We start from the raw sequence: 18,058 nt of genomic DNA, 5'->3' as shown, positions 1-18,058 counted from the left end.
GCCAAGAAATGAGATCTTAAGATAAGCTCCTAGGATTGGTGAGTTTACATGTTCATGTCTCTGTTATTTGTCTTCTGGCTTTTGCTATTTGTCTTGTGTGTCTTTCTGTATTTGGATGCAGGTATGTGGATGTGTGGGAGAGGGTGACCTATAGGGTTCTTTGAGTCTTTGTTGTGGCTGGATTAAAGGGAAAGAAAAAAAAGGGGGGAGTTTGGGATGCAGGGTTACAAAGGAGAATAGATTTTGCACCCCTGCTCCCTCTGCCTGCGTTCCAACCAGGCAAGCTATGATAAAGTAACACTGTGATAGGCTTCAGGGTGGGAGAGAGTGCAATTACCCATTCAATGATTTTTCCCTCCTTCTCCCTTTGGATGGGCCCCCAAAGGAGCGGAAGAGAGAAAATTCTGAGCAGAAAAGGGAGATTCTTACTCCACAGTTAGAAACTTTCTCTTAAAATTAATTTTCAAATTGGGTGGATTGCTAATGATTTTGATATGGTACAAATGTAATGTATTGTAGTTACTGTTTGTCAAATGTGAAATGTTGCCAGATTTTTATTGAACAACAAAACTGATTAGAAGTTTGCTTTGTTAAACCTTGCAATGCATAATGATTTCAGTGAATTTGAGAATTGTGTAAATATGATTGATAGCAAGTCTGATGCAGAGAGGAAAGCTTATTCTGTATAGACAGAAAATTGTACTGACTACTTTATAGATGTAAAAGTCATTCAGACAAACTTGTGTTGTTGAAAAGAACTTTTTCTAGAATTTGAATTTGGGAATCCTTCAAATCATATTTATTTTAATATATGTGCTGTCAGAAAAAGCAGCAAGAAATTATATTACACACACAAGAAGTTTTTTTTTCTTTTTCAAAGTGGTTAATCTGTGCATGGCATTAATGAGATAAATGCTAAGAATTGATGTTTTACAAAAGAGGAAATTTTTAAATAATGTTTTTAATCAAGGTTATATGAATTGTTCTTAAATGTGCAAAATGCAAAATGCATAGAAAGGAATTTGTAATCTAGATGCCAAATGCTGGAAATTAGTAATGCTGAGTGAATGCTAAATATGTATGCATTATATTATGGAGAGGATTAAGTTTTCCACCTAAATAGGTTAAGGGTATATAACATACAACCTGTGTGCCCTTAACAAGACAAATTCAACCAGCCCTGTAATCGAGAGGGCTTTTCATGAGGATTAAATACAGTCTAGCTTCAGGTATATCAGAGAGGTCAGGCTGGAATGCCAGGTAACATGAAGCTAAGTAGGGAAAAGTGATTAAGTCCATGTGAAGGGAAATAACTTTATGTCTTCTAACCTAGCTAGACAAGTTAATAATTGGATTTTGGGGTGTCTGGATTCATTTTATGAAGTGCTCCACTTCAATGAGAGTAATGAATAGAGCTTCTAATTGATACTATGAATTCTAGTGTGAAATAGACACAACAAATTATAAATTGGAATAATGTTGATGGACTTAAATTCGGAATGTAGCAATGTTTTGAGCTAGAAAGAGACTAAACTGGAGGTTCTATTCTACTTTAGACAGGTTTGAGAGAAGTACAGGTAAATGCTTTGCACCTCAGTTTGGTTACTCTGAAACACTGCTAAAGGACTTAATCAGAGTTATTTGGAAGTGTGGAGTTCAAATTGAAATCCACTGAGACTAAATTATTATGAAGGGGGTTTGATACCTTCAAACTTTTACATTATAGTGAGCTCACTGGTTAAAGAAGGATGGACCAAGGTTGCTAAGTAATAAAATCTAAGTCAAGGCCAGCAGCCTTGGGATGAAATTGCTCAGAAGCTATTTACCCCTTCCTTGCACCCAGGAAGGAGAAAGAAGTGCTTATAACATTATGAACTGACATAGGGGCTTCAAAGAGTTAACAACCGCTGTGTGATAGAACTTAAAGATGAGTATATCTTAATTGTAGAAACGGAGGTTTTAAGGTGCTCAAGCAAGCAAATATTGCCAGCCCTGACTGACAAAAAAAAAAAAGGCTTGTTTGCAGCTGTGGAATCTTACTACAAACATTCCAGGTCCAGAATGATAAAATGAGTTGAGTGATATGTAATTGATGAAGTTACCTCATACGAGTTCTGGGGATTGTTGGTTGATATTTTGATTACATTTTGATCTGTATAAGGATATATGTGACAAACAATAGCCAAAGAATAGGTAGGGTGTTAAAAAATGGCATATATGTGAAAATGCTTGCTCAGAAATTTATGATTGTCATGTGAGTGGCTGCTAAAATGTGTTTAAGTATCGTTTGGATATTTAAAAAAACAAACCTCACTGTAAATCTGACTCAACCATATAGTTTGTTACCTCAGTCTACCAATTTGTACTATGAACTGAAATTTATAATGGTTGAGCTCTATGCTAAAGACTGTTCAATGATGTAATCTTTTTAAATCAGAATTCTTTGGGTTACCGATTAGCAGTTGAAGTGATACCAGGGGGCTGGTTGTTTGACTTATGATAGTAAAAGCATGTTAGAGAAAGTGGGGAGGTATGTTGGGTTTGAATTTGGAAGAAAGGGACTTTGATTTAAAGTCCATAAAGCTTTAGTATGTGGGTTTGTAAAGGAAGAATGGATGGTGTGTTCTGCTTTTAAGCAGAGGGTTTTGGAGGAACAGAAAGGGAGAGAGAAGGTGAAAGGGAACAGATGAATGTTCTGCTCTCATAATTGGCTCTTTAACTTAGGGATAATATATAAAGTAATGTATGTGGGAAAATCACACATGATTCTTTGGACAGTACCCTGAAGTGATTCCTGCATGACCTTGTCTTAGTCTTGCAGATGGCCTAGGTCCAGGAGATGATACAGCCCTGGTTTATAGGGAACCACTTAATTCAGCACTCATGTGTACACCTGATGTGTAAATACATGAAAATAATTGCATGATCAGCCTTGTAGGGATATTAAAGGCTTGTTTGAGGGTGTGGAGATTTGTTTCTGGAGTGCTGATAAGCAAATTTCTCTGAGCTGTTAATGGGTGAGACTTGTCCTTTAAGGAAAAGAAGGCCTCTTGCATCCAGTGGCAAGTGCTCTAAGGAGAGAAAAAGACCTAGGATGGCCATAGAGAAGGCAGCCCAAGGCTCACTTTGGACTGAATTTTCCTGACCAACCTCGAGTGGAACAACAATGGCAAGTGACAGCCTTGCTTGGTGTGTCTTTTGTGACTTGGAGATATTTCCCTTTCAGGGCCTTCTTCCTTCGTGACAATTCCCATGATTAGCACATAATGCAAATTGTGATATTAAAGTTTCCATTTCCTCAAACAACCCTAATAATTGGGAATTCTCAAATTGTTAGGAACATGCTTTGAGAAATAGGTGGACTTTATTCCTAGACGGCATGTGTTTGTAGCCTTAATTTACCACAGTTGAGGTTTGGTTCTTGAGCTTGGAAAGATAGCTCACAGCCTTCTTGATTTCCCCAGCCTCTGGGGTAAGGAAATACATCTGTAAGATATTGTTACTCCAGTGTTTTTAGATGTTATAGTTAATGTGTACTTTGCAATAGGATATTCTTTAACAGAAACATCACATACCAACTCTGCAAACAACTCAGGAAGGGATCTGTTCCTGTCAGAAGATGATTTCTGAGGATGAAGTCTGTTGGTTAAGATACCCAAATGCAAATATGTGATGTTCATTGCTATTGTATTAATGTCCTGTTCCTATCTGCTATTTGCCCCAGTACCCTTCTTTCTTAGGGGCTGACTTCCCCTTGTGACCAGTCTGCCAATCGAGGGAAGGAGTGACAGGACACCCTTCAGATCTCCAGGCAGTTCTCCACCTGGGACCCTGGAATCCACTGAGGACGGGCCCCTAAAGACACTGTCTGCAGCCTTCCCTCCCCCTCGTATTCCCCTCCCCCTCTCTCCTACACATAGGTAGGGACAGCTCTACCCCCATGCTCAGCACTGAAGACACTACAGAAGATCTGGACCTCCGCCCTTTTCCCCTTAGACATTTGGAGAGGGGAGGGGATGGGATGGCAGGGGGCACTGAACCAGGTGGGGCCTGAGATTCTGGCCCTCTGGGAGGCTGCGTGGTTCCCCTATGGATGGCTGGGCTGGCCAGATGGCAGGACTCACTAGAAGCAGTGGGGAGACAGCTAGCAAAAGGAATACATGACCCACTCTCTTCCATTACTTCACTTTCTCCCCCGCCTCTTGGTTTCCCCCTCCCTTGTCAGAGTATCCCTCAATCGGGAGATACCTTATCCCACCCGCAGGAGCGCACTGGCTGTGCCCCTGTTCTGGCCTACAGCCCTGTGTCTCCCCTAGCTCCCTCACTGCCCGCTGCACCCCCTCACAATAGTACCCCGAGTGGCCTACTATGCCAAGCAGGACCTCCTCTTCCTTAAGGAGGGGGCCTCTGTGCAGCCTTGGGTGAGGAGTGCTGCTTCTATGTTAACCACTCAGGGATTATTAGGGACTCCCTGAGCAAGCTACGAGAAGGTCTAGAAGCCCTGACTGAAGCAGAGGGAAACTGCCAGCCCCTGGTACGCCCACCTTTTCAATTCTTCTCCCTAGTCATGTCCCTCATAGGACCCCTCATAATCTTACTCTTGACATTTGGCCCCTGCGTTTTTAACCGCCTTGTTCGGTTCATGAAAGGCCGGCTGGCTGCCACCCAGGTGTTGGCCCTCCGACAACAGTACCGACCCCTAGCGAGCCCCGGACTGAGAGCCATAAGCTGCCTCAGTGGACAGGCCTTCCCTCTGCGCCCTAAGAGAAAAAGAAGTTGGGAATGAAGGAGCCCCAAGCAGGGAGCTGCTTGGTCAGTACAGCACATATCACTATAGAACATCTGACCAACAGACCCCTGTCAGGGAACCTAAATGTGCCGACGCCCAAAACATAGAGTCCAGGAGAAACTTGTGGGCCACGTATGGTGGCTAGTGATATGCTGTCAGGCATTGGGTATAAAAGACTCTGCACTCACAACTTCAGGCGGAACTCTTGTGCTGAGCTTCCCCTGGTGTATACCAGAATAAAGGACCCTCCTGCTTGATTGCATGGTCTGTGGGTCTTCCATGGTGGTGGGTGACAAACTGGACCTTAACAAGAGCTGATCTTGTAAGCAGGCAGAAGGACTTCTTTTTAAGTTCAGAATCTTGTCACATAATGGTTGTGTGATTCTGAGAAAAGCTTACACCCTAATGGCTTAAACTCTCATTGTCTCAGGAAAATTTTCCAAGACTGTAAAGTTGCAGAGGACTTGCAGGTCTTCATTGACAGATGGAGTTTCCTTCTAGACAGTTTCTCACATCAGAGAAATCATAAGTCTTTTCTAGTTACTCACCTGAAATGATAGAGGAATTAATAGTAAAGTTAATTTAGTATGGATCTTCCAACCTGCTTCTTTTCCTTCAGCAATTCCTTGATATTTATAGGGAGAGACTTGTTTAAGCAAGGCTTCCTTGTATATTGTTTTGAAAGATTTGCACGCTTTTAAGAGATTGAAAGTGAATATTTACATTTTTTACTTCCTCTAGATTCAGGTTTGGATTTAGGCACAGATTGGTTTACTTTAGAGAAAAGAACAGCCGGCAGCTGCTTTCATAATAAAATCACAGAATCTCAGGAGTTGGGAGGCTTTTAGAATCTAATCTAAACCTGAAAATAAATTCCCTCTACATTATCCTTCTCAAACCATCATCTAATCTCTTCCTAAAGACCCCCTGTGGAAAGTTCCCTCCTTCCCTTCCAATGCACCCCTTCCATAGCTTTTTTTAAATGGAACCAAAACCTGCTCCTCCATAATTTCCGGAGATTGCTTTTAGTTTTGCCAAGTCCAAGCAAAACAAATCGAATTCCTCTTTTACACAACAGCCTCTTACATACTTGAAGGCAGCTAACATTTTCCCTTCCAAATCTCCTTGGGACTAAATGTTTCTTCCACTGGTTCATGTGTGGCAAAGCCTCTAGTCTTCTCTCTATCTGTTATCACCCACCCTTCAGTTTGTCCAGGTCTAACCTAGAATGTGATGTTCTAAATTGAACACAATTCTCCAGATGGTTTAGAGCAGGGCACACAGCATACAATCACCTCCCTCCTGCTTTCTGGACATGGTGCTTCTTGATACCCTAAGTTTCTTTAGCTGTCTATTCACTTTGAGCCTGTAGTTTGCTAAAAACTCTAGATCTTATTTCATGAAAACCATTGTCTAGACACACTTACTTTCACCATTGTATCCTTATGATACTAAGTCTTTTGTTTTTAATTACTGAGGAGGAAGCATGGTACAGTAAAATAGGCACTAGATTTGGAATTAGAAGACCTGCGTTCAAATCCCAGCTCTGCTACTATGGGAACGTTGCTTAACCTGTCTAATAGCTATCAGCATCCTTCAACATGAGGAAACTGAGGTAGGTGACCTCTAAGGATCCTTCCACTTCTAAATGTTTAACTCCATGGAGTTGAGTGTAAGACTTTATATTTTTTCTTTATGAAATTTAGCCCAATATTCTGTTATATCCTGATTCTCATCCAGTATATAAGGTAGCTTTTCTTGGCTTTGTGTCATTTGCAGATTTGATAAGTGTAAAATATCATCCAAGTAATTGATAAAAGGTTGAACAGAAGAGAGCTCAGGCTAGGTCCTTGGAGCACTCAACTGAACACCTTCCTTTAAGTTCTGTAAACCCTGGAAATTTCACCATTGGGAAATTTCATACTTGAAAAAGTCTAAGAAATTTTGAGGTTTACAGTTCAAAGGTCACTTCAAGTGACCATTCTGAGAATGGGAATGTCTTATGCCATAAACTCTCAACAAAAGGTAGGACAGAGGAAGACACGACCAGGTAGCAATTAGAAATAAGGAGTATGCTAAAGTGATAATAAGGAAAAATACATGTACAAAAATATTTATTGCCACACTCTTTGTAGTGGCAAAACATTGGAAAATAAGGGAGTGTCCATCAATTAGGGCATGCCTGAACAAATTGTGGTATCTGATGGGGATGGAATACTATTATGTTCAAAGGAATAATGAACTGGAAGAGTTCCATGTGAACAGGAATGACCTCCAGGAATTGATGCTGAGTGAGAGGAGCAGAACAGGAGAACATTGTACACAGACTGATACACTGTGGCACAATCGAACGTAATGGACTTCTCTACTAGCAGGAATGCAATGATCCAGGACCATTCTGAGTGACTTATGAGAAAGAATGCTATCCACATCCAGAGGAAGAATTGTGAAAGTAGAAATACAGAAGAAAAAAACAACTGCTTGATCACATGATTCAATGGGAATATGACTGGGGATGGGGGAAGGAGAAGGGAGGAAAAGAACATGAATCATGTAACCATAGAAAAATATTCTTAATTAGTTAATCAATTAAATAAGAAGGGGCATGAGTTTAGAAAAATACTTCCCTCTATGAGGAAAGCAGTTGGCTGCTTTAACTTTCTACTTTAATTTTTAAGAAAAACCATTGTCTGTATAGACAGTTCTTGCATTGTTTACAAAATAGGAAAAAAATAAGAATATGTGTAAAGATGTTTTTTGAGCAGAAAGTTTGTCCTTATTTTGTTCACAAAGTGTAAAAATAATTTATTCCTAGTTCTTTGTTCTCAGAGGTAAATAAAAGAGATGAGGGAAAATAATTTTAAGCTTTTCCATATTTTATATAAAAGAATTGTAATGAAATTAAGAACAAAAAAGAAAATATCTATTTGAAAACAAACCACATTTACAAAATATTGATGAAATAAATTATTTAGCAAACAAAACAAAGAAAAATAATTGCCACATCTAATTATAGTTGTTTGAAGAATGACATCTTTTATTCATCCTCAAATTTCTTCAACAGTCCATGCCATTCACCTCAAGGAAATTATAGGGTTTCAAGGTGAGTTTGCATCTTTCTCTTCTAGTTCATCATCCACAACCTAAAGACAAAGTAAAATGAATTAAGGATTTCAGAAAATATGTTTCAAATTGCTATTATACAGTTTTGATTATTATATTTGTTCAGGACAAACTACTTTCCTGAACATGGCTTTCTAAATAATCTTTTCTGAGAGGATATAATCTCTAATAATGCAGGACTACAGTAAAATTCCATAAAAATATGTGAGTGGCCTTTGATGTATAATATCTGACAAAATTTACATACTCCACTGTTATCAACAGGAAGAAGTAAAATCAAATATTTATATTTAAGAAGCAAACATAACCAGAAGTTCAATCAACCTTCCTGGCCCAGAAAAGATCTCTCTAGTATCAGTCATACGGGCATAAGAAGACATGATTCCATTGGCCAAAAAAAATGTTACTGGCTTTTATTACTACTGCATCTTCTCTTTTTAGTGCCTCAGCTCTCCATCTGCAAAGCAGAGATAAATCTGAAAGTGTCCCTTTGTTATTGGTGATGGTGGTGATAATGGTGGTGATGGTGGTGGTTGTCATATTTGTAGTACTGGTATTATTTACCATGTATTTTAAATTTTATTTTTAATAGACTTTATTCCCAGGTATCTCAACCCCTCCTTTTCTACCCCACACCATAGAAGATATAACTTGACCAAAAAAAATTATATATGTAAATTATGTCTTTCATATCTTTATCCATTCTTTCTCTGGAGATTGACATTCACAAATTATTCTTCAAATATTCTATAGCTGTATATAATGTTCTCTTGAATCTATTAATTTCATTCTTTATTATTTCATGTAGATCTTTTTAAGTTAAAAAAAATTAACCTGCTCACCATTTTTTATATAGTAGTATTCCATACCATGTATTTATAAAAATATTTTAATGTATTTTAAAAACATGATTATAAACCAAAACACTAGTCAAATAGTGCTTTGGTAGTCACCAGATGTTTTTCTTAAAACTGTGCCCTGGATATTTTTCTTAACCATTTTTCTTTGTCATAAAGTGTGAATTTTAAAACTACTCCACCCTACTCAGACCATACTTTAGAAGATTTGATTTAGCTATTTCCTTATTTGTAACAATGGAGATACTTGGTCTGACAGAATCAGGTCTTGGGAACTCTACATTGCTCCACCCTATTCAGTCTAACAATGTCAGGAATGTCTGAACCCATACTCAAGGATTAAGTATCTAAGAAGATGGTCTTCAACAGATATGTGCAGAAACAGCTGACAGACCCCTGGGCTGTCTTAAGTCAAGCTAAACTAACACTGGTACAGATGAGACGCAGGAAAGTGACGTAAAACCGTCTATATAGGGCACATGACTTCCTATCTTCTCTCTCTTTCCCCAGAGAGGTGGCTCTGGCTGGCAGCTTCTAAGTGTTCCGACATCTTGGCGTGGTGGCAGCTATTTGTCTGGGTTTTGGTGGTGAGTTTGCCCTTGAGCTAATTCAGGTTCAGGCATCTTGGCGGAGTCCTTGGAGTTCAGGCTGATTCCTTCCTCCTTTTCTCTCCAAAATCTTACCTTCCTAGAGCCTCTAATCTTGCTCCTGGCACAAGTCAGGCAGGAGAAATCCTACACCCTTTCCTTCTCCCTTCTTCCTAATTTCTTTCCACTATATTAATTAAATCACCATTAATTTCTAGCTGACTTGGGTATTTTTTTTTATTTGGGATATCCATGGTGACCAAATAATTAATATAGTTTAGGTCACAATGCTAAAATTATTCTTTACAAAAGATAAAAGGTATCACTAAGATATATTTACTGTAAAAACTCAAATTTCATTTCCCCCTCATTGAGAAGGGATAGCAAAAGGGCTAGACCTGTGATTTCACTAGGCAACTCTCAGTGAAGAAAACTCCCTCTACCAATTCAGGAAAGGATCTTATTTGCAATTCATATCTTAAATCCCATATTCTATGGGCCACTGTGACTTCTGCAAAGGTCACAAAGACAGTATATGTTAAAGGCTAATCTTGAATCCAAATCTTCCAGGAAGTCAGGTTGTTCCCTATCCACTTTGCCTTATCATGAATTTAAAACCCCAAACCTTGAATTCCCAAACCATTTATAAGAATCCAAGTACTAGTAATAAATATGATTGCCATCTTTCCTTCCAAACAAAAATTTTCATTTTAGACCTAAGAAAATGATAAAAAAAAAACTTTTCAAAAAAGTTAAGGAAAATAACTAGGAATTCTGATATTGGGGGTGAGGGTACAGGGTGAAGGAAGTAGTAGGATGAGAAAAATAGCAAGCCCAGGGACATTTACATAACATTTTGCTTCCAACAACCCTGAGACTTGGGTAGCATGTTATTGCCTCCATCTTACAGCTAAGTACTGTGTGCTACAGAGAGATTGCTTGTCCAAAGTGCCCTAGCTAGCAAGTGGCAGAGCTAAGACCCAAGACCAGGTATTCTATTCTAAATCCAGAGCTCTTTCCACTCTCTGGTACTGCCTACCCCCAAAGGGAAAGGTCTCAGAGTTTGGCCATGTTGCATAAGTTGATGAAAAATTCAGTAAATTATTTTCTTTGGAAAGGAAAAGAGGTCATATAAACAAAGAACTTCCTCCATTTCACTAAGGCTATTGCAAATAAATGCCAGTTCAACTTTATAACACAAATACCACATAACAATTCCATTCAGGCCAGTGAATATAAACATTTCCTTGTGCATTCATCAAGTGGCTCTTGATACTCTATATAAAACAATGACCTGAAGACAATAGAGCAAAAAATTAAAAATTCTAATATCATATAATGTAAGAACATTTTTTAAAATACTAATTTGGGGCACTTAGATTACTGAGTTGGAAGTGATGTCCATTTCTAATGACATTTATAACTTGAAAAGAATCAGTCCCTGTGTAAATGATCAACAACTCTCAAGAATTCTAGGTCATATTTATCACTGCAGGCTGAAATTCCTCAGGCAACTCTTAAACCTTGGGAGACCATCTATTCCAGGAAAAAAAATTTATCAGAAGTCCCAAGGCAATGGCTGGGTATTTTATTCTTAATAATTGCTGAAGAAGTAACTCAATTTCCCTCTGCAATTTAATGTGTGTGTTGTGACAAATAAGATTTATGGATGACCTTCCTTCTTTCAGCTTTAAAAAGAACAGGCTGCATTCTTAACAATGTCCTCTAACATGCTGAACTAAAAATAAATAGACCACAGAATTAACACCTGGGAAGATTAAAGTAACTAAAATGAACTGTCATCAAGTGATTATTTTTAAAATGCACATTACAATAGGGTTTTGCTACTGATATCAAGTTTAGCTCATTAGCCTTTTTTCCCATATGTAACACTTTTTACTCCTGACACAAATACCAACTGAGTTGAAGCTATCATCACCTTTCCCCTGGACTACTGTAACAGTCTGTCAAATGGTCTCCCTACCTCTGGTAGATTCTGCTCATTTCAAACCAACTTTTACATAGTTGCTAAAAAGATTTTCCTTAAGCTCAAGTTTATTCATGTCACTACACTATTCAGTATATTCTAGTAGCTCCCTATTGCCTGAAGAGAAAATATGAACTGTTCTGTTTACTATTTAAGGTCCCTCACAATTTTGCCCTCACTTACTTTTCCAGCCTCATTTTAAGGACCTGCAACAATAATCTTTCTGTTGTTCCTCATATTTGACACTTAAGTTCTCATCTCAGTGCTTTTTAATTGGCTGTCTCCTATCCTGGAATGTCCGCCCTCCTTCCTGTTGCCTTTTAAATACCTCATTATTTTCAAGACTCAGCTGAAGTACTGCCTCCTATGTAAAGCTTTCTTGATTCCCCAGTGCCCTCTCTCCTAAATGTACTTGTATTTATTTTATACATATATACACATACATACACATAAACTTATACAAACATACATTCCACATATATATGCTCATGTTGTCTACCCTGAGAACATGTAAACCCTCTGAGGATAGGATCTATCATTTTTGTCTTTATGTCCCCTGTGCCTATGCATGATGACTGGTACAAAGCAGGTTTCTCAATAAATACTTGTTGATGGATGACAACACATTTATTTAAGTTGTAAGCTAGGTCTGGCCTACCTGCTCCACACCTTCTACTTCTGGAATATAAAACTGAAGCATGTTTTGGATTCCATTTTTCAAAGTGATGATAGAGCTAGGGCAGCTGGTACAGGAACCCTGCAGTTTCAGCTGCACAATGCCATCTTCAAAGCCTTTGTAGATCACGTCACCCCCATCCTCCTGCACAGTTGGCCTTTGGTAGGGAATATTTAAAAGAAACAGTTTTAGAGAAAGACATGAAAAGATTTCATCTGATTTTGATATATATTAGCTTTTTAAAAGTAAAATGAAGAAAGTTAAAACTACACTTCAGAAATGGAAGGGCACAAGTAACTATTTTTTTTTCAAGCCAATGACCATAATAGTTTATGCCAGAAGTTACTTTATACCTTGAACTTTTACTTAATTTACCAAATTTAAATCAAATTTATAAGAATCAAAGTCATTCCCCAATTAATAAATGATCAAAGGATATGAATAGGCAGTTGTTAGTTGAAGAAATTAAAGCTATCAATAATCATGATGTGTAATTAGGATTTGCTCCCCAGAACTCTATATTATAGCTTCCCATGTTCCCTCTGATGCTACATGCTAATGTAGGGAAGACATAAGTGTTGCACAGCTCCACCCTCACTCTCTTCCTCCCAGACTGAGGTTTGTGGAGATGGGATAAGTCCCAGACAGGAGAATTTTTCTCACATGTCTTTACTCAGGCTTTTACTTTTGTTCTTGTATTTTTCCTACTTTAAGTGATTATTAATAAATCTTATAAAATATAGTTTGGAGCTATTGGATATTATTTTAAATCTTACAATGTGAAAAAATGTTCTAAATCCCTCTTTATTAAAGAAATGCTAATTAAAACTCTGAGGTACCCCCTTACATCTAGCAGATTGGCCAATATGACAATAAAGGAAAATAATAAACATTGGATGAAATGTCACAAAATTGGAACATTAATGCATTGCTAGAGGAGTTGTGAATTTATTCAACCATTCTGGAAGGCAATTTGGAATTATGCCCAAGGGGCTATAAAAGAATGCATACCTTTTGATCTAGCAATACAACTACTAGGTCTGTACCTAGTACAAAGTACCTAGTACCAAAGAGATTTTTTAAAAAGGGAAAGGACTCATTTGTACAAAAATATTTATAGCTGTGCTTTTTGTGGTGGCAAAGAATTGGAAACTAAAGGGATGATCCTCAATTGGGGAATGGATAAACAAAATGTCATATATGATGGCGATGGAATATTATTGTGTTATAAGGAATGATAAACAGGATGATTTCAGAAAGAACTGGAAAGACCTATGTGAACTGATGCAGAGTGAAAAAAGCAGAACCAAGAGAACATTATAAACAGTAACTGAAATATTGTGGAATGATCAAATGTGAGAGACTTTACTACTAAACAGAAAAACATTGATCTGGGACAATTCTAAGGGACTTAGGAAAAAGAATGCCATCCATCTCTATAGAAAGAACTGTTAGAGTATAAATGCAGAAGAAAACATATGATTTATCACTTGTTTATATGGGTATGTGATTTGGGGTTTTAGTATTGTAAGATTATTCACTTACAAAAATGAATTATATGGAAATAAGTTTTGTGTGATAAAATATGCACAGCCCAGATTGAATTGCTTGTCAGCTCTGGGGGAGGGGGGAGAGAAGCAAGGAGGGTGAGACAACATGAATCATATAACTTTGAAAAGCCCTTTCCTACCATTTCCTCTTACTCTGTCTCTCTCCCTTTTCTTGATTTCTTCATTTGTATTAATTAAAATCTCCAGCTGACTTGAGTATTTCATATTTGGGAATTTTTTCCCATGGCGACCACTTATTTTTGATATAAATTCAAGACACTAAAATTATCTTTACAGTTTTGGCAATTCAAAGTCTTGAACCCATATTTTCGCAGTCACACATGTAAATTGTGGAAGGCTTTGAATGCAAGGCTTTAAAGAATTTAATCAGGAGTCAGTGAAGAACCATGTTAGAATTTGAAATAGTAGGATGACATGATCCAAGTTGGACATCAAAATAGATTAAAGAGGGAAAGCCCAGGTAGGAGACAGAATTGGCATGTTACTGTGGAAAAAGCAATAAGCTCAGAATTAGAGTTGAATTGTGACTGCCATTTACTATTGTTGCCCTAAGCAAAGCACTTAACTGAGGTTCAGTTTATTGTTTGCAAAACTGGATAATAAGATTTATGCCCCCCAACTTTACAAGACTCAAAGCATTTTGTAACCTAAAGCACCTATTAAGTGTAAATTGTTACTGTTATTATTGAAATGGCCTAGATAGTGTAAGGACGATATTAGAAAATAAGTATTGTTTTTATTAGTTTAGAGATACGAAGTAAAGTGATTGGCTTGAGAAAAGAACTGGAATTTGAAGCAGAGCTGAGAGAGCAGGTTAATTTCAACTGCTGACAGTTATAACCGTTTTTCTGTCAATTACTCTCTCTGGCAATTGGGAGTTGCTCTTTGGCAGTTGGCAGAGACACACTCTCAGAGACTCAGGGCTGGAGGAGGTGACATCTTTACCTCTCTCTCTCTGTCTGAGGGAAAGATCTGAAGGATCTCAGTGTTTTCCTTTCCCAACTTGGGAAACACTATTGACTATCTATTGTGGTTTTATAGATTGTTTAACTCTGAGAAGACCAAAGAAAAACCTGGTCTTTGGTTTGGACTCTGAGACTCAGAGTCCTAACTGGATTCTTGTTGAGACTCAACCAGCTAGCCTTTGCTATTTTATAATTTGAAGGCAAAATTAAGATTTATAAGGATAATAGTGGTAGTTTTTATTTAGATAGTATAAATTTGGGTTAGTCAGATCAGGGAGGAATAGTATAGTCAGTGAAACACAGGAGAAACTGGGAATTTATTTGGGTGGATTTAGAATCCAATAGAATTAGAAATCCTTTATTTATTCTTATATATTTCAATAAGCATTTTATGTTTATAATAAGAGTCTCTAGTGTCCTTGTGCCTGGCCCTGAAGGGAATTTCAGATTTGAGCTTCACTTCATCACTGAGGATACTTTTGATTGCTTCTATCAAAAGTATCTAAACAGTTTGAACCTGAATGGCAAGTTAAATAGTCTTGAACAGTTTTTCCATTTAAATATTTTATTTATTAACTCACCAAATTTATTTTTACAACAGGAAATGAGAGCTTATACTGAGGTGAGAGCAATAGCAATTGATTTCATTCAAAACAATGTATCACCTATTATTTGCATAGTCCTTCACAGAAATCCTATTCCTGATGTGGGACTGTAGGTTTACCTTGCACCTCCAAATTATAGAAGTGCTTCAGGTCAAACTATAAGAAGGAAAATTCTTTTGCTTCCTTGCATTCTTGTTAACGCTAAAGAAAGGGTGGGCCTGGACTTCAAAAACTTAATGATAAGAAAGACTCTTAAGAGAATTATCCCCCTTGGATTCTCCCCTAGGTTTTGAGATAGACATAGATATACAAATTCTGGTTATGTCCCGATACCATCAGGTTGTAATCTAGGCCCCTAAATTATGCCCAACCAACTGTGGAAAGGAAATAAGACTGACAGTTTGTGGGGGAAGGGCTCAACTTCGAGTGGCAGTTGGATCTTGTGACTAGCACTTCCTTCCTGCTGGGTGGGACTTGCTTCTGGGTGTTGGATGAGAGAGGAGCTTGTTCAGCCCAGTCTGGAGTGGCATGCTCTTCTTGGTTCAGCCAGAAGATTCAGGCCCAGTCGCTTCTGAAGGTTAGACCTGTTCTTCTTTGCTTTCTATCTACTCTAAGGAATTCCTAGCAGGAAAATTTGGGCAAGGGTAGTTTGGGAGTTTTACAATAAATTCAGTACAATAAATGTTGAACAAACTATTACAAGAAATTTGAATCTTAGTGCTAATACTACTTACTCTACCTTAACTAAAACTAATATCTTATTTACAGAAATTATTTACATATAATACAACAATATACATTGTTCCACATCATGTCAGTCAACTAGAAATATCTATTGATCTTTCTATTTGCCTAAGACCTTATGGAACTAACTATATACATATTTACATTTTGCATAAATACAATTTCAGACACTTGTTTATATAAACAAGGTCTCTTAATATGTTAGTGATTTTGTGTTTTGTGTCTAATAGTGTTGTGTTGAATTAATACTTATCAAGTTTCTTCAGATTTCCACTTCTCATGTTGACTGATGGATCTCTTCTTTCTTCCATATTATGTAGTGATGCATGCTATTTCCCTAATATGTGAAATTACTTTTGTTTTATTATTTCAACACACTCAGTCTTACATATAAGTCTCATGTTCAATCTGTCCTCTTCTTATATAAACAAATTTACAAAGTTCAAAGTCTTAGCTGTTGTAAATGGTTTATGTGTTTTAATATGAATTATGCCACTATCTGGTTGTAGGCTTGTTTGATCTCTTAGTGGCAATATTGGTATTCCACCTTCAGCCCCATCTGTATTTTCTTGCTGAACTACATTGTTATTTTTAGGTATTTCTTGTTGTGTGTTAATACCTTTGCCACATTGTATCTCTTCACTCAGTTGCTTCATCATTTCCTTTAGTTGCATCATCTCCTCTTTTATGGCTAAAATCGTCACAGCCATTTCATTATCTTTTGCTTTTTTTCCAAAAATTAGATGCACACCTTTTCTTAGGGCATGGTATAATTGGGTTACGAAGAATAATGCTCCAGCATATGTGGGAATGAATGAAATCAAGCGATACATACTTATATTCAGCCATTGCAAAGTTTCATAGATGCTAAGCAGAAAATAAATATAATCCGGAATCGTGACAAAAAATAAGTCGTAAAACATATACAAGAAATACGCAATCCAAGCTAGATAACCCATGGCAAGTAATAGTTTCTTTGCCGTCTTGTAACTTGAAAAGCCTTTTGCAACAGAAAAAAATGTTTTTAAGTCTGGCCCTTTAAGAGTCGACTCCTCCCTTCAGGAGGAGTGGTTTCTTTTGGGCGTGGTATCACTAGGCAGATTAGTTGCACTCTGCACTGCTCTCAAAATGGTTACTTTTCAAAGTCACACAGGCTTTTGAAATGTATGCAGGCTCAACTTCTCTGAAACCTCCAACTGACTTTTTTTTTTCCAAATTCTTGACAAAATAGGTTGGAAATCCTGGCTGGCTCACCAAAAACTGTAATATTTATTGGGAAAGGAAATAGGATTGGAAAAATGGGGGATAAAGGGAAGTTTGTATGGGGTATGGAGTAGTTGAGGGGAGAGAAGGCATATAGCTTGGAGAGGCAAAGGAGGGAGATGCCCCCTGCTGAGAGTAAATGGCAGGGGTCCGATAAGGTCTTTTATTGCCTTGATGACTGAACTGATTTTCAGTTCCCTCTATGACCAGAAAAGATAGTCCACTTATCTGACTGAGAATTCAAATAATATAAAGTTTAATAATCCAGTTGGAATTGGAGTTTTTCCTTAGCTCCAGAGTATAGGGCCAGGCCCTAGAGGCTGGCGGAGGGTTTTCCCACTTCCACCTCCTCTATATCAGTCCAGTTTTGTATAATTCAGAATCTTAGCAGTTTTCCAATCATTCTATTTCCTTTCCCAATAAATATTACACAATGCGAATGTCTTCAGGACATAAGATACTGCTCTGACCCTGATCAGGTAACTAACCCCTGACTTTTGCCTGAATCCATACACTCCATTGAGTCATATAGAACCTGCTGTAAATAAAGTATAAACCCCCCAGAGTTCAACCCTTTGAGGAGACAGCGTCCTATCTATGCTGACCTCCTAGCCAAATTCAACATGAATTCCAAATTAATAAATTTCTCTTTTCATTTCTAAGCTAAATTATGGAGTCTTGCACTCTTGCAAAGGGGTATCCATCCCGAATCCCAGGGGCTCACCTCTAGCCCCCCCACAACATACCAATACCTCATTATGGTATCAACATTTTAAAACAACATTCTAGCAAGATACAAACAATAGTTTTGTACAAAGGAAAAAAGATTTAAGTAGATCTTAATGGGTTCTAATGAGTAGCAAGGAAGTGCAGTGGATAGAGTTCCTAATC

General features: G+C 37.6%; 1 protein-coding gene across 3 annotated transcripts in view; it reads right to left on the bottom strand.

The window, feature by feature from the left end:
• Nucleotides 1-7,647: 7,647 nt before the first annotated feature.
• NFU1 (NFU1 iron-sulfur cluster scaffold) overlaps nucleotides 7,648-18,058 on the bottom strand; it is a 68,392-nt gene continuing 57,981 nt past the window's right edge. For all 3 annotated transcript variants that reach the window (XM_056813441.1, XM_001381649.4, XM_056813442.1), the window contains 2 exons: nucleotides 12,002-12,176; nucleotides 7,648-7,932 (listed from right to left, as the gene is read on the bottom strand). In XM_056813441.1, coding sequence (XP_056669419.1) covers nucleotides 7,888-7,932; nucleotides 12,002-12,176 — 220 coding nt within the window. In that variant the 3' untranslated portion in view covers nucleotides 7,648-7,887. The remainder of the gene's footprint in view (nucleotides 7,933-12,001; nucleotides 12,177-18,058) is intronic.

The sequence above is a fragment of the Monodelphis domestica genome, chromosome 1, assembly GCF_027887165.1.
Source record: "Monodelphis domestica isolate mMonDom1 chromosome 1, mMonDom1.pri, whole genome shotgun sequence".
Lineage (NCBI taxonomy): Eukaryota > Metazoa > Chordata > Mammalia > Didelphimorphia > Didelphidae > Monodelphis > Monodelphis domestica.
This window is presented reverse-complemented; position numbering and strand designations above follow the sequence as displayed.